This window comes from Terrapene carolina, unplaced genomic scaffold, assembly GCF_002925995.2.
Source record: "Terrapene carolina triunguis isolate 2854851 unplaced genomic scaffold, T_m_triunguis-2.0 Scaffold838, whole genome shotgun sequence".
NCBI classification, from domain to species: domain Eukaryota; kingdom Metazoa; phylum Chordata; order Testudines; family Emydidae; genus Terrapene; species Terrapene triunguis.
This window is the reverse complement of record NW_020665189.1, coordinates 6,576,291-6,591,863: the sequence shown is the minus strand read 5'-3', so window position 1 is coordinate 6,591,863 and position 15,573 is coordinate 6,576,291. Positions and strand designations below refer to the sequence as shown.

Below are 15,573 nucleotides of genomic sequence, written 5' to 3'. Positions count from 1 at the left end.
AAGCACCTGCTTGCCAGGCTGGTGCCTGGAGCCGGCCCTGGGTGGAGCTCTCAACTTCAGCTGACATCAATGGGAGACAGGGTATGCAGCAGCTCTGAAAGCCAGGCCCAGGGGATCTCAGGTTGGGGCCCCAATAATAATGGCTACTTCTGAAAACTTCATACTTGATTTGCCCCAAGTCTCACAATGATTCAGCCATAGATGGGATTAGAACATAAGGCATCCTGGCTTCTGGCCCTGTGCTCTATCTACTGCCGCTCTTCTTTGATCCCCCTGCTGTTACTTGTTAACCGTGGAAGGCATCCTGGGTGAGAGACAGTTGGTATGGTGGGTACAGACAGAGCTGTCTGGCGTTGGCACAGGTTTGGAGGGGGAAACCAAACGGCTCGCGCCAGCCTGCCTTGAACCGAACACAGCCTTTGGGAAGCTGGCTTGATTTTCATTGCCCTGCTGATTTGCCATACTCCTGTTTACACCCCTGCCTCTTCCGACAGGAACACCTGCTCGCGAGCTGATGCAGCAGAAAGCGCTAGAAGGGCGACTTCTGGGTGGGCGGCTCCTGGCTGTGTTTCTGCTGCTTCAAGGAGGGAAAGGGAATGAGCAGATGGCGTTTGCTCGCTCACACTCAGTGCGCAAATCACCCTTTCGTTTAGCTTGGTACTGCACCAGTAGTGGCAGGCCATTGGTTTTGCTGGAGGTGCGCCTGCTGTACACAAGTGCGCGTGGAATCAGGCTGCATGTGTCCGTGTCCATCCAATGCAGGTGCACTTGCCAACTGTAGTGATGCATGCCAAAGCTTCTCTAGGTGCATAATTGACCTGGGTAGCTGTGCAGGCCAGGCGGCAATTTCCCTCTTGAGCTGTGGGAGCAGGCAGGTCAGTGTTGTGTCCCAGCTGTCAGGGTGGAGCCCTGAAGGGCACTGCTGGGCCAGCCATGGCTGTGGCATTGTAACAACGTGGATTGCGCTACACTGTCTTTTGGAGTGTGCAAAGTACCAGTAATCCTTCCTGAGCAAGCACCCGGCAGGCACCTAAAGTCCCCAAACTTGCAGCTTCTTCCTCCCATGAAAAGGTGAGAGGGGCCCCTGGTTCTGTTAGGTGTTGCCCCTTCACACAGACTGCCAGCCTGATGATGGCTGTCAGATGGTGCCCATGTGTAGCCATCCACAGGCCCTGAAGGTTTAATCTGAAGTGGGAAAGCCCAGGACTGTCTCTGGTAGAGAGCCGAGGGGCAGAGAGTGCTCCAATTCAGTACCTATTCATCAAGCTCCATGCTGACTGCAGCTGACTTCACACCACCAGCCGGCTCCTAGGAAAGGCAGCTGAATGGTGGCTCTGTGAGTGTCCTTTGAAAGTTGGACTTGACTGTTCCATTTAGGAGCACCAGCTTGCAGTGAGCAATGAGAGTGGACAGGACCCTCGGCTGGTACATCCCCTCCTTCCCCTGCCACCCACCACATACACAGCTTTGCCTTCACTCTCCCTTGTCCCTATGCTTTGCAGAGCCCTGACTCGCAGGAAGAGCCTGCTCCTTCTTCCCTCTGGCAGGAGCCCTGCAGCACCTGCCCACTGCTCCTTAGTTGCCCTGGCAGCCTTTTTAGCTCTGCGGAGAAGCAGAGTCCCAGTTCATTATTTTAACTGTAATATTTTGGTTTGATCACTTTTGGCTGCAAAAAGCACCAGCACGGATGCCCAGGATGGCACATTTTGCCTCGGCTGAGCCTTTCTGCTCGGTCACAGAGAGGCAGAAGCAGAGATCAAGGGGCATAGAGCCCGCAGGCACGTATTAGCCTTTCCATTGCAGTTTGGGCTTGACACTAAAGCTCTGTGCTGGGGGCGGGTCCTGTTTTAAATGCCTCGTGCACCAGTGCTTGAGTCACCACCCATGGGCACCTATTCCATACCCCAAGAGATCTCATTACCAGGATAGTGCCCCCGATGATCTGTCTAAATTTCTCTATGCTTTATTTCACCCCTATATGGTTATCCTCAGCTGGACCCACACGCTTCAGATTCTTCAATTCGCAAAGAATTCTGGGGAAAATCTGTAGGAATTTGTGCCTCCCCCCAAACATGAAACAGCAGGGGTTGGATCCAAATTCCAGGCACACATGTGTGCGCGCTTCCTTCCAGTGTTGCCAACTCTTACCTTGCAATGTTTTTATTCCCAGCTCCTAGAATCCTGTGAATATGGAAATATCTCAACTTTCATTTTAAAAAAACAAAACTCTATTTTTTAGCCATCTGCTGCATGGAAAAAGCTTGAAAATGTAGCACACCCCCTCACCACCCCCTGAAAGCCCAGGAACTAGAAGCCAAATAAAAGAACTCAAGATGTATATTGGTACAGATAATCGTATGTGTTTTTTTTAGGCCTGACTCATGAGTTTTGACTGTTCGGGGCTGCCGACCTTGAGTTTCTCTTCTGCATATTTTCAGTGTTTTGTAGTTGCAGCACAGGCTCTGTTGTCTTAGTGTGACCTTCTTTGTGCCTTACATCTACTAGCTTATCAAACTGTGCTGTAAGTTAAAGCTGAAAGCACAAGCAGAGCTGAAGCAATCTGTGCCCAACCCCTAGCACCAATCACTGAGCCATTGCCCGACAGGGAGCAGGCACATGGGTCATTGTTAACTTAATTACCATTGCTTTTAATAAAAGCGTAGCTGCTTTTGGCGCTGCCTCTTTCTGAGCAATGCATAGAAGGCCCGTAAGGGCTGGCCCATCTGTGCCTAAAGCTAACACTCCCTTTGATGGGGAGCACTGCGGGGAACTGGCCAGAGGCGTCCACTGCAGGTTTAAGGAGGCTGGTACGTTGTACAATAGAGGATGGCACAGATGTTTCCTAGCGCTGGGCCCCAAGGTGTGGGGGAGGGGCCCTTGGTACTGTGGGGGAGGGGCCCTTGGTGCTGTGGGGGAGGGGCTTAGGCTGTTTCAACTCACATGTCCTTTTGTAAGATAACACTTTAAACAATCCAACCAATTCTATTAATCCTGTAGTTGTGTCACTGGTTGGAGGAAGGATGGTTTGTCCGTGCTAGTGAGAGCACACAGGTGAGCCAGATCTGCAGTGGGAAATGTTGAGCAATGAGGAATGCTCCTCTCCACGTCTCTGGCTGGAAATCAAATGTCCCTGTGTATCAGCGTTATTGGATTCAGACTGGCTCAATTGGCAGCAGTCACTTTTGGGTTTTTTTGCACATAATGCTGGCTGCCCTGTTCTAGATTTACTGTTGTCATAGCTCAGGGCTGGTTTGCTGAGGTTCAGCCTGTTATGATTGCTCATTTCCTTTGCTGAGAAGGGGAGTGTGGAACAGCTGGGGCCTGCTGCTCCAACATGGGCTGGGCCCGGCACAGCACCACTAGAACACAAAGGCTTATTTTGCATCATCCAGTGAGCAGGTCCTAGCTCAAATAAAGGTGCTGACTTAAAAACAAATCCAAACCATGACTCCCTCACTGATGTGCCCAGGAGGCAGGCGTGTCTGGCACTCTCTTATTTTACTGTTGCTAACAATCATGTGCTGTTAGCTGCAGAATGGATTTCTGTATCTGTATTTAAATATTGTTTAATCCAAACAAAGGCAAATCAATATGCATAAATACATGTTAATGAATAGTGACACTTGACAGGCTGTAAAAGATAGTCAGAAATATTTTAGCATCAAGAAGGAAGGGCTAATGGCTTTGAAACAGCCCAATCAATACAAAGCTCAGTAGGCTCATATCACGCTTAGAGGGAGGTTGTCCATTTTGTGCATGACAGGTATAACTTGTTTGTCCCTTCTTGACAGGACTTACGTGGACCGCCATGAACACAGCTCTCAGGGTTACAATTTTGGGTATAGTGCCAGAGCGTGTCTTTCCCTGGTACAGCAACTCCACACTAGGCCTCTTCACCAGCAAGCCTGGCTATCTGACACTTGCTCTTTACGCCAGATGCTGATCTCTGGTTTAGTGCTCATGCCAAGTGCACTGGTATCATTATGAGGGGGCAGGGCTGAAGTAACCTGGCTGCTGCCTGTTGGCAGGCAGAGAGAATAGATTGGGTTTAGTTTTGACAGTTAACAGGATCTGGGTCTGGTGAACTCCATGACCCCCACCCCTCAGCTGGGGCAGAAACATGCACAAGAGCAACTCCTGTACAGCATGCACGGGGAAGTGGCTTAAAGCCATATTTGCACATCCCTGAGCCTGGGCAGCTGCCCCCCAGCTAATAACCCCGAAGGGCTCTCCAGCATGACCGAGATGCAGGGAAGTCTTTTTCAGGCGCTTAGCCCCCTATGCCAGTGGCAGGGAAGGTGATGGCATATAGCTAGTTAAGCTGAAGGCTCACAGCCTATAATGTAACCCTGTGTACTATTTCCCTTGGGGGGGGGGGGGGGGGGGGGGGGAACCCCCGGGGTGGAGGACTCTGTGCGGGGAAACTAGATCCAGCCCCTAGTTTTTCTGCAGCAAGCCTGTGCTGGAGCAAGGGCTTGTCCAGCTGTATAGATTTTGCCTGCTTTAGAAAGGGCTCGAGAACACCTTGTCTTTGGTGCCTCATTTCATTGTAAGCACACAGTTTTGTGTAGTTCCTACAAAGCACTGGCAGCCATATAAATACAACTATTTATTATATCATCAGTAGGGCCTCCCACTGGGGAAACCCTGCAGGAGGCATACGGATTACAAGAGCAGTCCGCCATGCCAAGCAGGGGGATCCACTCAGCTGAGTGCCTAATCCAGGCATTGAAGATAACAACATGACTCTAAAAGGGTATGGTTAGCCCAAGTCTGCATGGCCCAGGGACCAAACCATATCTCTCTCCTCCCCCTGCTGTATTAGAGAAACTGCCTTTGGGATGAGACAGCATTAGATCAGACACACTTATGTGACTGTACAGCATTCTCCGTGGCAGGAATGCTGCCAGAAATCAAAGTGTTGTTAAAGGGCTTTCTGTGGATAAAAATTCTAAACAGAACCTGGAGTGATGGAGGGGGGCATATGGTACCCTGGGTTAATGTACTAGGCTGTCTCCTGTGTCAGGGTCTAGACTCAGGTCACAGGGGAAATGGAAGTGGTGGCCTCAATCCAGCCTTTAATGGACATTTATCTGAAAAGCATCAGAGAGTACAACCAGCAACATGGCCTTAGCTGAGTCGAGCCCTGTGCTTGACTAGCCACTGCTGCCAGTCAGGGAGGGTGATACATAGAAGCTACCAGGCCTGATTGCCATGGGCTGGGAAGTTCATCGACAGACAGACTGGTGCCTTTTTTGTTTTGCTTCTTTAGATGTATAAAGAAGGCCTGAAAGATTTCCCTGCCAATAGCTCCCTTTCGACCCCTCCCCACTCATTAGAAATTCAGGTCTTGGCCATCTTTCTTTTCTAAGCAGGCTCTATCAAAAACTGGAGGACAACTATGTTCATGACAGCACAGATACCAAGCAAGAGAAACCTGATTAATTGGCAGGATAAATGATTTCTAATTATTTCTTTTTTTGTTTAGAATGCCTGAGTTTTTATTTGGGGTTTATTAACATCTATTTAACTCAAACCCCTAACAAACAGCTGGAAGAAAGGCTTTTTTGTTGAATATTCAACATCTTTCAACAAAGGTCAGAGAAGGCTCCTAATCTGAATCTATGGGTCCTCTATGCAGACCTCCAGGAAGACAAGCGTTGATATCCGTGGTGTTTCTGAGGGAAGACACAAGCAGAAAGCACACTTAAAAATAGAAACCTAACAGCTTTCGATCCTTCTGTATAAATTGTAAAGCAGCAAAAGAAAGGGTCACCATTAAAAAAAGAACAAAGACCTATCGCAGTTGCGTGGGAAAGTCTTTTCCCTTTACAAAGCACAGATGTATAGGGGCCTGTATTAGCAAGTATGTGATCAAAAATGCGCATCAGTTCTCTGGAACCTGAAGAATCTCTGCATTTTACTAAACAGATTGAAACATCCTGTTATTTACATTAAACATATTAGAGGTTGAGGGCAAGATGCAATATTCCTTAAACACATATACTCCCATTATCTGGTATCTTAGCACGGACCAAGATGTGAAATGAAAACACTCCCCAAAATGTTTGTATCTTTCTTTAATAATGGAGCTGTTGGCTCACTTGCCTTGTGGAGGGATTTTGCTTTGACCAGCAGTTTACTCAATAGTTTGTTTATGCATATCCGTCAAAATTCACCAGGTTATCATGACTTTTTTTTTTTAAGCTCAGTCAGATTACAGATATCCTGGTCTTAACTCCTGAATAATGGTATTTATAGAGCTAAGGAGTTCCTTAAAATAGCCATCATTGTCCCCTTCCCTTTGTTCTTCTGCTGCCAGTTCTTCGTATTCAGTGCGGAGCATGCTCAGCGTGGTGCTGAGGGCATAGTCCCCTTGGTATCCGTCCCTGCAGGCAGCCATCAGAACGCGCACTGTTTTTAGAACTTTTTCTCGAGTGTCATGCTCCGGCAATGCCAGGAGGTTAGAAATAATCACACACCAGCCCTGTTCCACCACAGCTGGCACCAGGTTCACTTGTTTGTACTGCTGAACTTTCTCTTCTAATTGGTCTTCCTTGTTCTCAGAATCCTCAAGCAGCATCTGCAAGAAACCATGTTAAATTGATTATCTGTATCCAAGAACAATAACTACCCTTAGTACTGTTTCCAGCAGGTTATACAGTATATCAGTGCCCATGGGTGAATCCAGACATCCCACGACTCCTGGCTTTTGACAGCATTGTACTCTATTTTATTTCTTTATATGGTGCATGAAGTTAGCCTGAAAGATTTGTTTTGCTTGTTGGGTTTTTTTGCATTAGAAATTCAGGTCTTATCTACTCTGGAAATTGATTGGAGAACGAGTAGAATTATGATATTGCAAGACACTGAAAATCTGATTGAAAGGAGAAGGGGGTGAGATGAGACTGTTTTAAACAAATTATTATTTATTTCCATGCTCACCTATATAACTCCGGCATGTACTAAACACTTTGGATACAAGACCTCTTTGTTAAACACTCAACATCCCCCCCTTCATTTAAGAGCGTTCCCAATTCCCACTGGAGGTGCCTCCAGCAAAGCTAGGGAAGACAGTGTTGCTATTCTTGATATTTCTATGATTAAAACAAAGCAGAGAGAAAACAACTTTTCTTTGAGGGGGAGAGGGAGATGGGAAACACAGGGCATAAGCGCAATTTTATGAAATATCCTTTGTGGGGCAATGTTATACCAGGACCGAGCAAGCAAAGCCTCAGGTGAATCCAGTGAGATACCAAAGGGAAGCCAGCAGAGCCCTATTGAACTGCATGGTAAATGCTTCCACATACAATATACACCTGTAACAGGGTAGAGCTCCTAGAATCCAGAGGAGGACAGTGAGATGCGCGGGACACTGGTGGAGCCCTTGTGCTGTTCCACAAGAGACCCCCCCCCATTTCCTTAATAAAGGAGAAAAGGGCAGAAAAAGTCACTGTCAAGTCAATTCCTTAAACTGTGCTTATTTGAAGCAATTGCCTGAAGGCTTCACTGCGCCCGTGGCCTCGGTGCTGCTGTCTGCAGCAAATGGCAGAGAGTTGACTTTTTAGCCTGCTGGCATTTCAGGCCTGATTATTGCTTTCCATTGCTTTTTCTAGGAGGTAGGGGTCCGTCCAGGATCCTCCCCCCACATCTTTCACCCTGTGGTTCGCCAGTGGCACCATGCTCAAGCTCTGCATCATCACAATTCTCTCTCTCTTGCTGAACTTAGCTCATTGGTGCTGCTCTGACAACAGCCAGAAGGGGATGCTTGGGCACAAGCCCAGTGCTCTGTTCCCCACATCCAGAGACCAGGCACGTGGCTTCCACAGTGTTCCCAGCTTCTGCTGGCCCAGGAAGCAAGAGTATGAGCTAGGATCCTGATTGTGCCATGGCCCAACCCAATGCTCACCTTACGCCAGCCCTAAATAAAAGGTGCATCCATTCTGTTCAGTGCAGTTATATGGACATTCAACAGCCTCACCACGAGTGAGCTGAGACGTGGATTCCCACCCCACGGTCTCAGTTACGACGGGCACGTTTAAGGCTTTCAGCGGGGAATGAGCTGGCTTAGCATACTCTGAGTAATGATGCTCACAGGGCAGGTATCACACTGAAGAACCTGCACATCCTTTTACAGCTGGCTTCAATACTAAATGCTGGCGTTAAATATTCAGGCCTAGCAGAGCTGATAGGGGAATGCGAGAAGCAGTCGTTGACATATATAGGAATCCCATGCATGTGTCACGGGCTGGAATGTGACCCTAGATGCATCTCAGTCTGTGTGCCAGAAGGAGCTGTTCACAGCACCATTTCCCAAAGAAGAGCAATATGGGGTCTGTTTCCCTTTAAGAGCTATTCCTCTGGCTTGGCTGGTGGCCTCCTGTGATAATTACTATGTATGCGCTTCATTAATTAGATCTGAATAGCACAAGTCTGCTTGCTACGGTATTATCATTAAGGGAAGATTAGGGCTTTTACAGGTCTGATAAGAACAAATTCAAATCTGCAGAAGAAAAAGGCTGGAAATCAGCAGCGATACAGTGAAACTCGCACAAAGGATGAGCCTTGCTAATAAGCAACTCCCTGTCTGGAGGGACCACTCGAGTCTCCCCAAGGTTTCCTGTAATATTTTATCTGGCCTTTATTTAAGGGCCCACCTCTGCTACGTAACTGACTTTTGTTGATCCCTTGGGTTGTTGCTGCTGGCATGTTTCACGGCATTGTATTTATACTTTGATTTACCATATGTGGGGAGAAAAGGAAGAAAAACTCAGGCGAGATTTCCCTTCCCACAATCCTGCAGGAAAGCCATTTCCACCACCTGGAAAACTTTACAGTATTTTCAGTGCACGCAGATTGTCCATCCTTTCAGGGTTAAACAGAGACAATGAAGCAGGAAAAGCAGTTCAGAACCATCTTCTCTTCTGCTTCATTTCACTAAGCTGGCACTGGCATGGGCTGGAGTTAGTTTTGCTTCATTTAAAAAAAATAAAAATAGCCTATTGCTTTTCAGTCTGTCACCCCAAAGCTAGTCCTTTACAGCATTTGTGACATCACCACTTATTCAGATTAATCCAGCACCTTTCCAGGTGCTGTTTTTTTCCATTTTGTCTGCAGACGTAATGAGAGCAGTCTGTGATGTACATCCTAGAAAATAGTTTTCACACTCAAAAGGGCTATAAATGTCATTGTTCCAGTATAAAACTTAGAATGTGTAGGGTGTGCAGATTATCTCAAGATAGATTGAATCTGTGAACAGATGGAGTTGCTAAAGGTACAGTATTAAAACATGGAATGGGATTAAAGGGACAATGCTAAAACAAGTCATAGATACAAATTCCTTATTTGTGCCGTTGAAGGGACAGGGTTAACTTATATTGGACCCAATATTTATATTTTATAAAACTTCAGACTAACAAAAATATTTCCATCTCGTATAAAAAGTCCATTAAAAATTACTTTTAAAGCATATAATCATTTTTCTTCAAGGTCTGAAACCCAAACACTACAGCAATAAAAATCTGCAGGTGAAACTGACTATAAACAGAAGTGAAACTTGACTTAATTGATTTTCATTCTCCAATGTAACAGAAATGCAGAAAATAAACAACAAATCAAACAGTGGCTAGTAAACAGGGTTTTAAACTGATATTTACAGTAATAATCAAAGTTGGTGCTAAGTAAAATAGATACAGATGTTTACTTGGTTACAACCTAAGATTTACAAATGGACAGTGCCCCATAAAATTAAAAGAATTACAAAAATCTAGCTAGTTTGCACATCGATACCCTGGTAACTCTCTTTGCATTTCATTCACTTTGGACAATGAAACCAGAATGATCATTTCCTGGCTCTTCTGCACTCTAGCACACATTCTTGGTTTTAACATTTCAGGGTAAAAAACCCACCACCACCAAAACAAACATTGATTTTATTGTTAAACAGATGCTTAAATGGCTACACAATATTTTCAAGGTTCAGAGACAAGATCAGCCCAAGGAGTACAAACTGCCTATGCCAGGGGTGGCCAACCTGAGCCTGAGAAGGAGCCAGAATTTACCAATGTACATTGCCAAGGAGCCACAGTAATACGTCAGCAGCCCCCAATCAGCTCCCCCCCACCCCCGCGCCTGCCGCTCACCGGCAGCCCCGCGGATCAGCGCCTCCTCATCCCTCCCTACACCTCCCGATCAACTGTTTTGTGGCACGCAGGAGGGTCGGAGGGGGAGGAGTGAGGGCATAGCAGGCTCAGGGGAGGGGGCGGGAATGGGTGGAGGGGGGCAGAGCCAGGGGTTGAGCAGGGAGCACCCCCCAGCACATTAGAAAGTTGGCGCCTGTAGCTCCAGCCCCAGAGTTGGTACCTATACAAGGAGCCGCATATTAACTTCTGAAGAGCTTCGGAGCCACAGGTTGGCCACCCCTGGCCTATGCAATATGGAACCCAGCTCCACAGGGGCTTCTCCTGCAGTGCTGCAGGGAGGCGTGTTGGAGCAGAGCGGGCCTTCCATCCCCTGGAGATAGAGGTGATGCGTGGAGGTGGGGGGGCGCATGCAGGGTCGCATGCCCCTCCAGATTTGCTGCTTGGCTTGTACGGAGCATGCTCAGTAACACTGCTGAAGCCAGCTGCCCTCACTCTGAACCCAAATCTCCACACACACACCCAACCCCACCCCACTATCAGCAGGCACAGCTTGTCTCTGCCTGGAGAGTTCCCTGGTACCATGCCTCTCTGTTTGGCCGTGATACAACTGCCCTTTAATGAAGATCCTAAGAACTGTCTTGCATCGTTATAACTGTTCCCGATTCACATGCATTTCCTCACTCCCAGGAGTATAGTTCACATCTTCATTGTCAACCAGTGAACATGGGCTCCAGCAAACTGCCCCACAGCCCTCTTACCTTTTCTACAATCAGGTCATAGAGCAGCGTCACAACACGTATGTAGAGAGTCTCCATGCCTTTTTCTTTGAAGAGATTTCTAAGTACTTGAAGGCCACCAAGCTTGAGGAACTGCAGCTGGGCATAGGGGAAGTGTCTCAGCATCGAAGACAAAGCAAAGAGAGCCTGGCAAGCACAACAGTTAATCAGTCTTCTAGTCCAGTGACAGCTGCCATATCTGAATGAACTCTTGCTCAGCAATCTATTCTGAAGAGCCCTAGCATTCTGGCTTCATCTTCCTTTATGGATTGCCACAAAAGGCAGCTGATTAATGCTACATAATATGGGTGCGATTTAAAAGTCCATCAACAATCTCACTTAATGACTTCTAATCAGGGGAGAAAAACACAACTGTGTTCACTCATGACTTGCTGTTCTGCAAACGCTTGCCCTTGTTAATTTAAATCTCTCCTCACCAGCGAGGTAGTATCTCTGCATGGAACCTCAGTGTGGTGTCTGATCCCCAACTTACAGGAACTCGAAGACCGTGGATACGTCCACATTGCGGTTACAGGTGTGACTGCAGCTTGTGCAGACATACCCCCACTAGCTTTAATCTCGTTAGTGCAGGTACCAAAGCAGTGAAGCTGCAGCACCATGTGCTTCAGGTGGGGCTGTACAAGCCTGCCTATAACCCTGGGTAATTACTCCTGATGAGCAGTGAAACTGCAGCAGCACAGACTTCGAGCTCTCTCAGTTAAAGCTAGTGTAGACATACCCCCTGCTTAGTCCTGCAACCTCTTCTGACTTCAGGAGGTACTGTAGGTGCTCAACATCCCTCAGGATCATGCCCTTTGACCTTTCTCCAGGTTAGATGCTGTCAACACATCAATGCAGCTCTCACAGACTGACACTGGCCGCATCAACTTTATATGCTCTCAGACTTTAAGGCCAGAAGGGACCATCATGATCTAGTCCAGGGGTTCTCAAACTTCATTGCACCATGACTCCATTCTGACAACAAAATTACTACACGACACTGAGAAGGGGGACCAAACCCAAAGCCTGTGGACTTCAGCCCCATATGGGGGGGGTGTGTGTAATCTGAGCCCAGGGCTGAAGCCAAAGCCTGAGCCCCACCGCCCTGGGCTGAAGACTTCTAGCTTGGGCTTTAGCCCTGGGCCCCAGCAAATCTGGTGACCCCATTAAAATGGGGTTGCGACACACTTTGGGGTCCTGACCCACAGTTTGAGGACCGCTTATCTAGTCTGACCTCCTGGACATCGCAGGCCACAGAACCTCACCCACTCACTCCTGTAATAGACTCACAACCTCTGGCTGAGTTACTGAAGTCCTCAAATCATGATTTAAAGACTACAAGTTACAGAGAATCCACCATTTACTCTGGTTCAAACCTGCAAGTGACCCGTGCCCCACGCTGCAGAGGAAGGCCAAAAAAACCCAGGGTCTCTGCCAACCTGACCCACGGGAAAAATCCTGCCCAACCCCAAATATGGCCATCAGTTGGACCCTGAGCATGTGGGCAAGACCCATCAGCCAGACACCTTGAGAAGAATTCTCTGTAATAACTCACAGCCCTCCCCATCTAGTTTCCCATCTCCAGACGTCGGGGATACTTGCTGTTAGCAGTTGCAGATCAGCTACATGCCATTGTAAGCAATCTCATCATACCTTCCCCTCCATAAACTTATCAAGCTCAGTCTTGAAGCCAGTTAGGTCTTTTCCCCCATTGCTCTCCTTGGAAGGCTGTTCCAGAACTTCACTCCTCTGATGGTTAGAAACCTTCATCTAATTTCAAGCCTAAACTTGCTGATGGCCAGTTTATATCCATTTGTTCTTGTGTCCATACTGGCACTTAAATAACTCCTCTCCCTCCCTGGCATTTATAGCGAGCAATCATATCTCCCCTCAGCCTTCATTTGGTTAGGATAAATACGCCAAGCTCTTTGGAGTCTCCTTTCATAAGGTAGGTTTCCATTCCTCTGATCACCCTAGCAGCCCTTCTCTGACCCGGTTCTAGTTTGAATTCATCTTTCTTAAACATGGGAGACTAGAAGTGCACACAGTATTCCAGATGAGATCTCACCAGTGCCTTGTATAACGGCAATAACACTTCCCTGTCTCCACTGAAAATACCTCCCCGATGCATCCTAGGACTGCATTCGCCTTTTTCACAGCCACATCAAATTGGCAGCTCATAGTCTTCCTGTGATTAACCAATACACCCAGGTATTTCTCCTCCTCTGTCACTCCCAACTGATACATCCCCAGGTTATAGCAAAAATTCTTGTTGTTAGTCCCTAAGTGCATGATCTTGCACTTTTCACTATTAAATTTCATCCCATTTCTATTACTCCAGTTTTCAAGGTCATCCAGATCTTCTTGTATGATATTCCGGTCCTCCTTCATATTGGCAATACCTCCCCCAACTTTGCATCATCCACAAATTTTATTAGCACACTCCCACTTTTTGTGCCAATGTCATGAATGAAAAGCTTAACTTTATTATCTCAGCTGTATAGGATCTTCCAAGAGAACTTACTTTGAGCAATTACTTTAAATGGTGTCAGATACAGCACACAGTTCATGGCACTGTCTCCCTATTAAAGCAGTTTCCAAACAGTTTTGTCTAGTGGTTCAGTCGCAGGACTGGGAGTCAGGATTTCTGGGATGTGTTCCTGGCTTTGCTACTGATTCACCATGTGACACATGGCACATCACTTCACCTTTCTGTGTCCCGGGTTCCCTCTCTGTGAAATGAGGAGAACACCACTGACCTACCCCTACAGGTGTACTGTGAGGCCTAACTGATGTTCAGGAAGAGCCTGAGATCCCTGGGTGAAAGGGTCTAGAAGCGCAAAGGGTTTATATTCTTTATCTCCCAGGACAATTGATTGAGGCTGCTGCTTAGGCAAGGGTTACATCTGTCTGTATCTGCAACAAGCAGTCTGCTGTTGCTACAGTTCCCCAAGGAGCGTGATAAACAAATGCAGCACTAGAATGTGGAGTTGCACAAGAGGCTCTTTCTAAATACCAGAGCTGAGATGGGGAAATGTTCTGTGCTTAAAGCTGTTGTAGCCCGTGCACCTTGCATTCCTCCTGCTATGGTGGGGATAAGCCCGAATATGCAGGAAGGAGCAGGTGGCCAGTCCAAATGAGAGTGGTAACTAATGGCAAAGACATTGTTCTGAATCTTTCTAGTACTAGATACAAGGTTTGGGATAGATGTAGGGCCAATGAGATTTTTACTTTGATTTGGTTTAGCTGCTGATATTAACTCAGTCTATAGTATTTATATAGCCTCAATCACCACAATACTGAAGCACTGAAACAGAGTAACATGAGAGAGGCAGGTTGCAGATCAAGATGGGTTCTGCTCTCACTGAGCTTTGTTAACTTGTATTTCAGGCAGTAGGTCTGTTAAAATAGCCAAACTGGACCTATGCCCATCACTTGAACTGAACCCAAGCCAAAGATTTTCTCCTTCTGGGGGCTTTGCAGTCTGGATGCTGTGCCCAAAGACCCTGAGAAAGCCTATGCTCAAATCTCCAGCCCAACCAGCAGAAATAGTACCAGTATTCTGGTGGATGTCACTTTGGCAGACACCCATCCAGCCCCATCAAAGCTCAGATAGCTTGGATAAATATTGAACTTCTGAGTGTTTCTCTAATCCTTCAGAACTCGCTGATGTACACCCATCACTCTCACCTCCCTGTTCACTGCTCTCACTGAGTGCATCTTGTCTTAAACTGGATTATGAACTCTGATTCTGTGTGAGTACAGACCCAATTCTGCTTGAGCTCTTTGGACACTACCGCAGTACAGATAACTCATCCTAATATAAAGATTACTTTGGCTAGTGATAGAGACGTTTAGGTGCACTCTCCCTTTCAGAGCTGTTACAGGCCTGTGGTTAAGGCTGAGGAAGGGGGCAATTTGTGGCTAAATTATTGATTTTTACACCTCTCTGATATTAACAAAAATGGTTACTTGAGGCAATATGTTAAGTGTTAAGCAAGGCGCCCAGGCTGCCAGTCTACCCCTCAGGAAAGGCTGCTGCTGAAACGAGAACTATTACTGAGATCATCCATCTCAGAGCCTGCCAACAATGGGAACTGACTCCTTAGTGCACAATGGTGTTTCCTGCACCCACTGTGGGCAGATCAGAACAGACAGCTATTTTTTCCCAATCCAATATATTTCTATTTTATAATCTCTTAGTTGCCCGCAGTAGTTTAGTGGATGCTTCTGTCTCCTCCTCACCACAGTCCATAGTATCAGTGTGCTGGCATGCTGACTCCGCCTCCACCCAAGCACGGCTGGATGGGAAATAGGACTCTCCTGCACTCACCATGTTTTCATTCTGATGGGAGTAAAAATCTCTCCCTGTCACGCACGAATGTTACGTGCATTGCAGCTGATGCCGAAGTACCACATCAGCCTGTAGTTCTGCACTACACACCAGAGCCATCCCCTTCGTTCAGAAAAAGGCCTTAAAGATTGTCATACTGGATGGTGGGGGCTTAGATTTGAAGAGAGACTGTCACAACTAGAACAACAAGGAGTCTGGTGGCACCTTAAAGACTAACAGATTTATTTGGGCATAAGCTTTCGTGGGTAAAAACCTCAAGTGAGGTTTTTACCCACGAAAGCTTATGCCCAAATAAATCTGT

The 15,573-nt window shown here is 47.0% G+C and overlaps 1 protein-coding gene across 2 annotated transcripts in view; it reads right to left on the bottom strand.

Annotated features, from left to right (window-relative positions):
* Nucleotides 1-6,193: 6,193 nt before the first annotated feature.
* SIL1 (SIL1 nucleotide exchange factor) overlaps nt 6,194-15,573 on the bottom strand; it is a 184,959-nt gene continuing 175,579 nt past the window's right edge. The window contains exons 8-9 of one of the 2 annotated variants that reach the window (XM_024206160.2): nt 10,901-11,065; nt 6,194-6,583 (exon numbers count right to left, since the gene is read on the bottom strand). In XM_024206160.2, coding sequence (XP_024061928.2) covers nt 6,218-6,583; nt 10,901-11,065 — 531 coding nt within the window. In that variant the 3' untranslated portion in view covers nt 6,194-6,217. The remainder of the gene's footprint in view (nt 6,584-10,900; nt 11,066-15,573) is intronic. The other variant, XM_026660879.1, reaches the window with a different exon arrangement.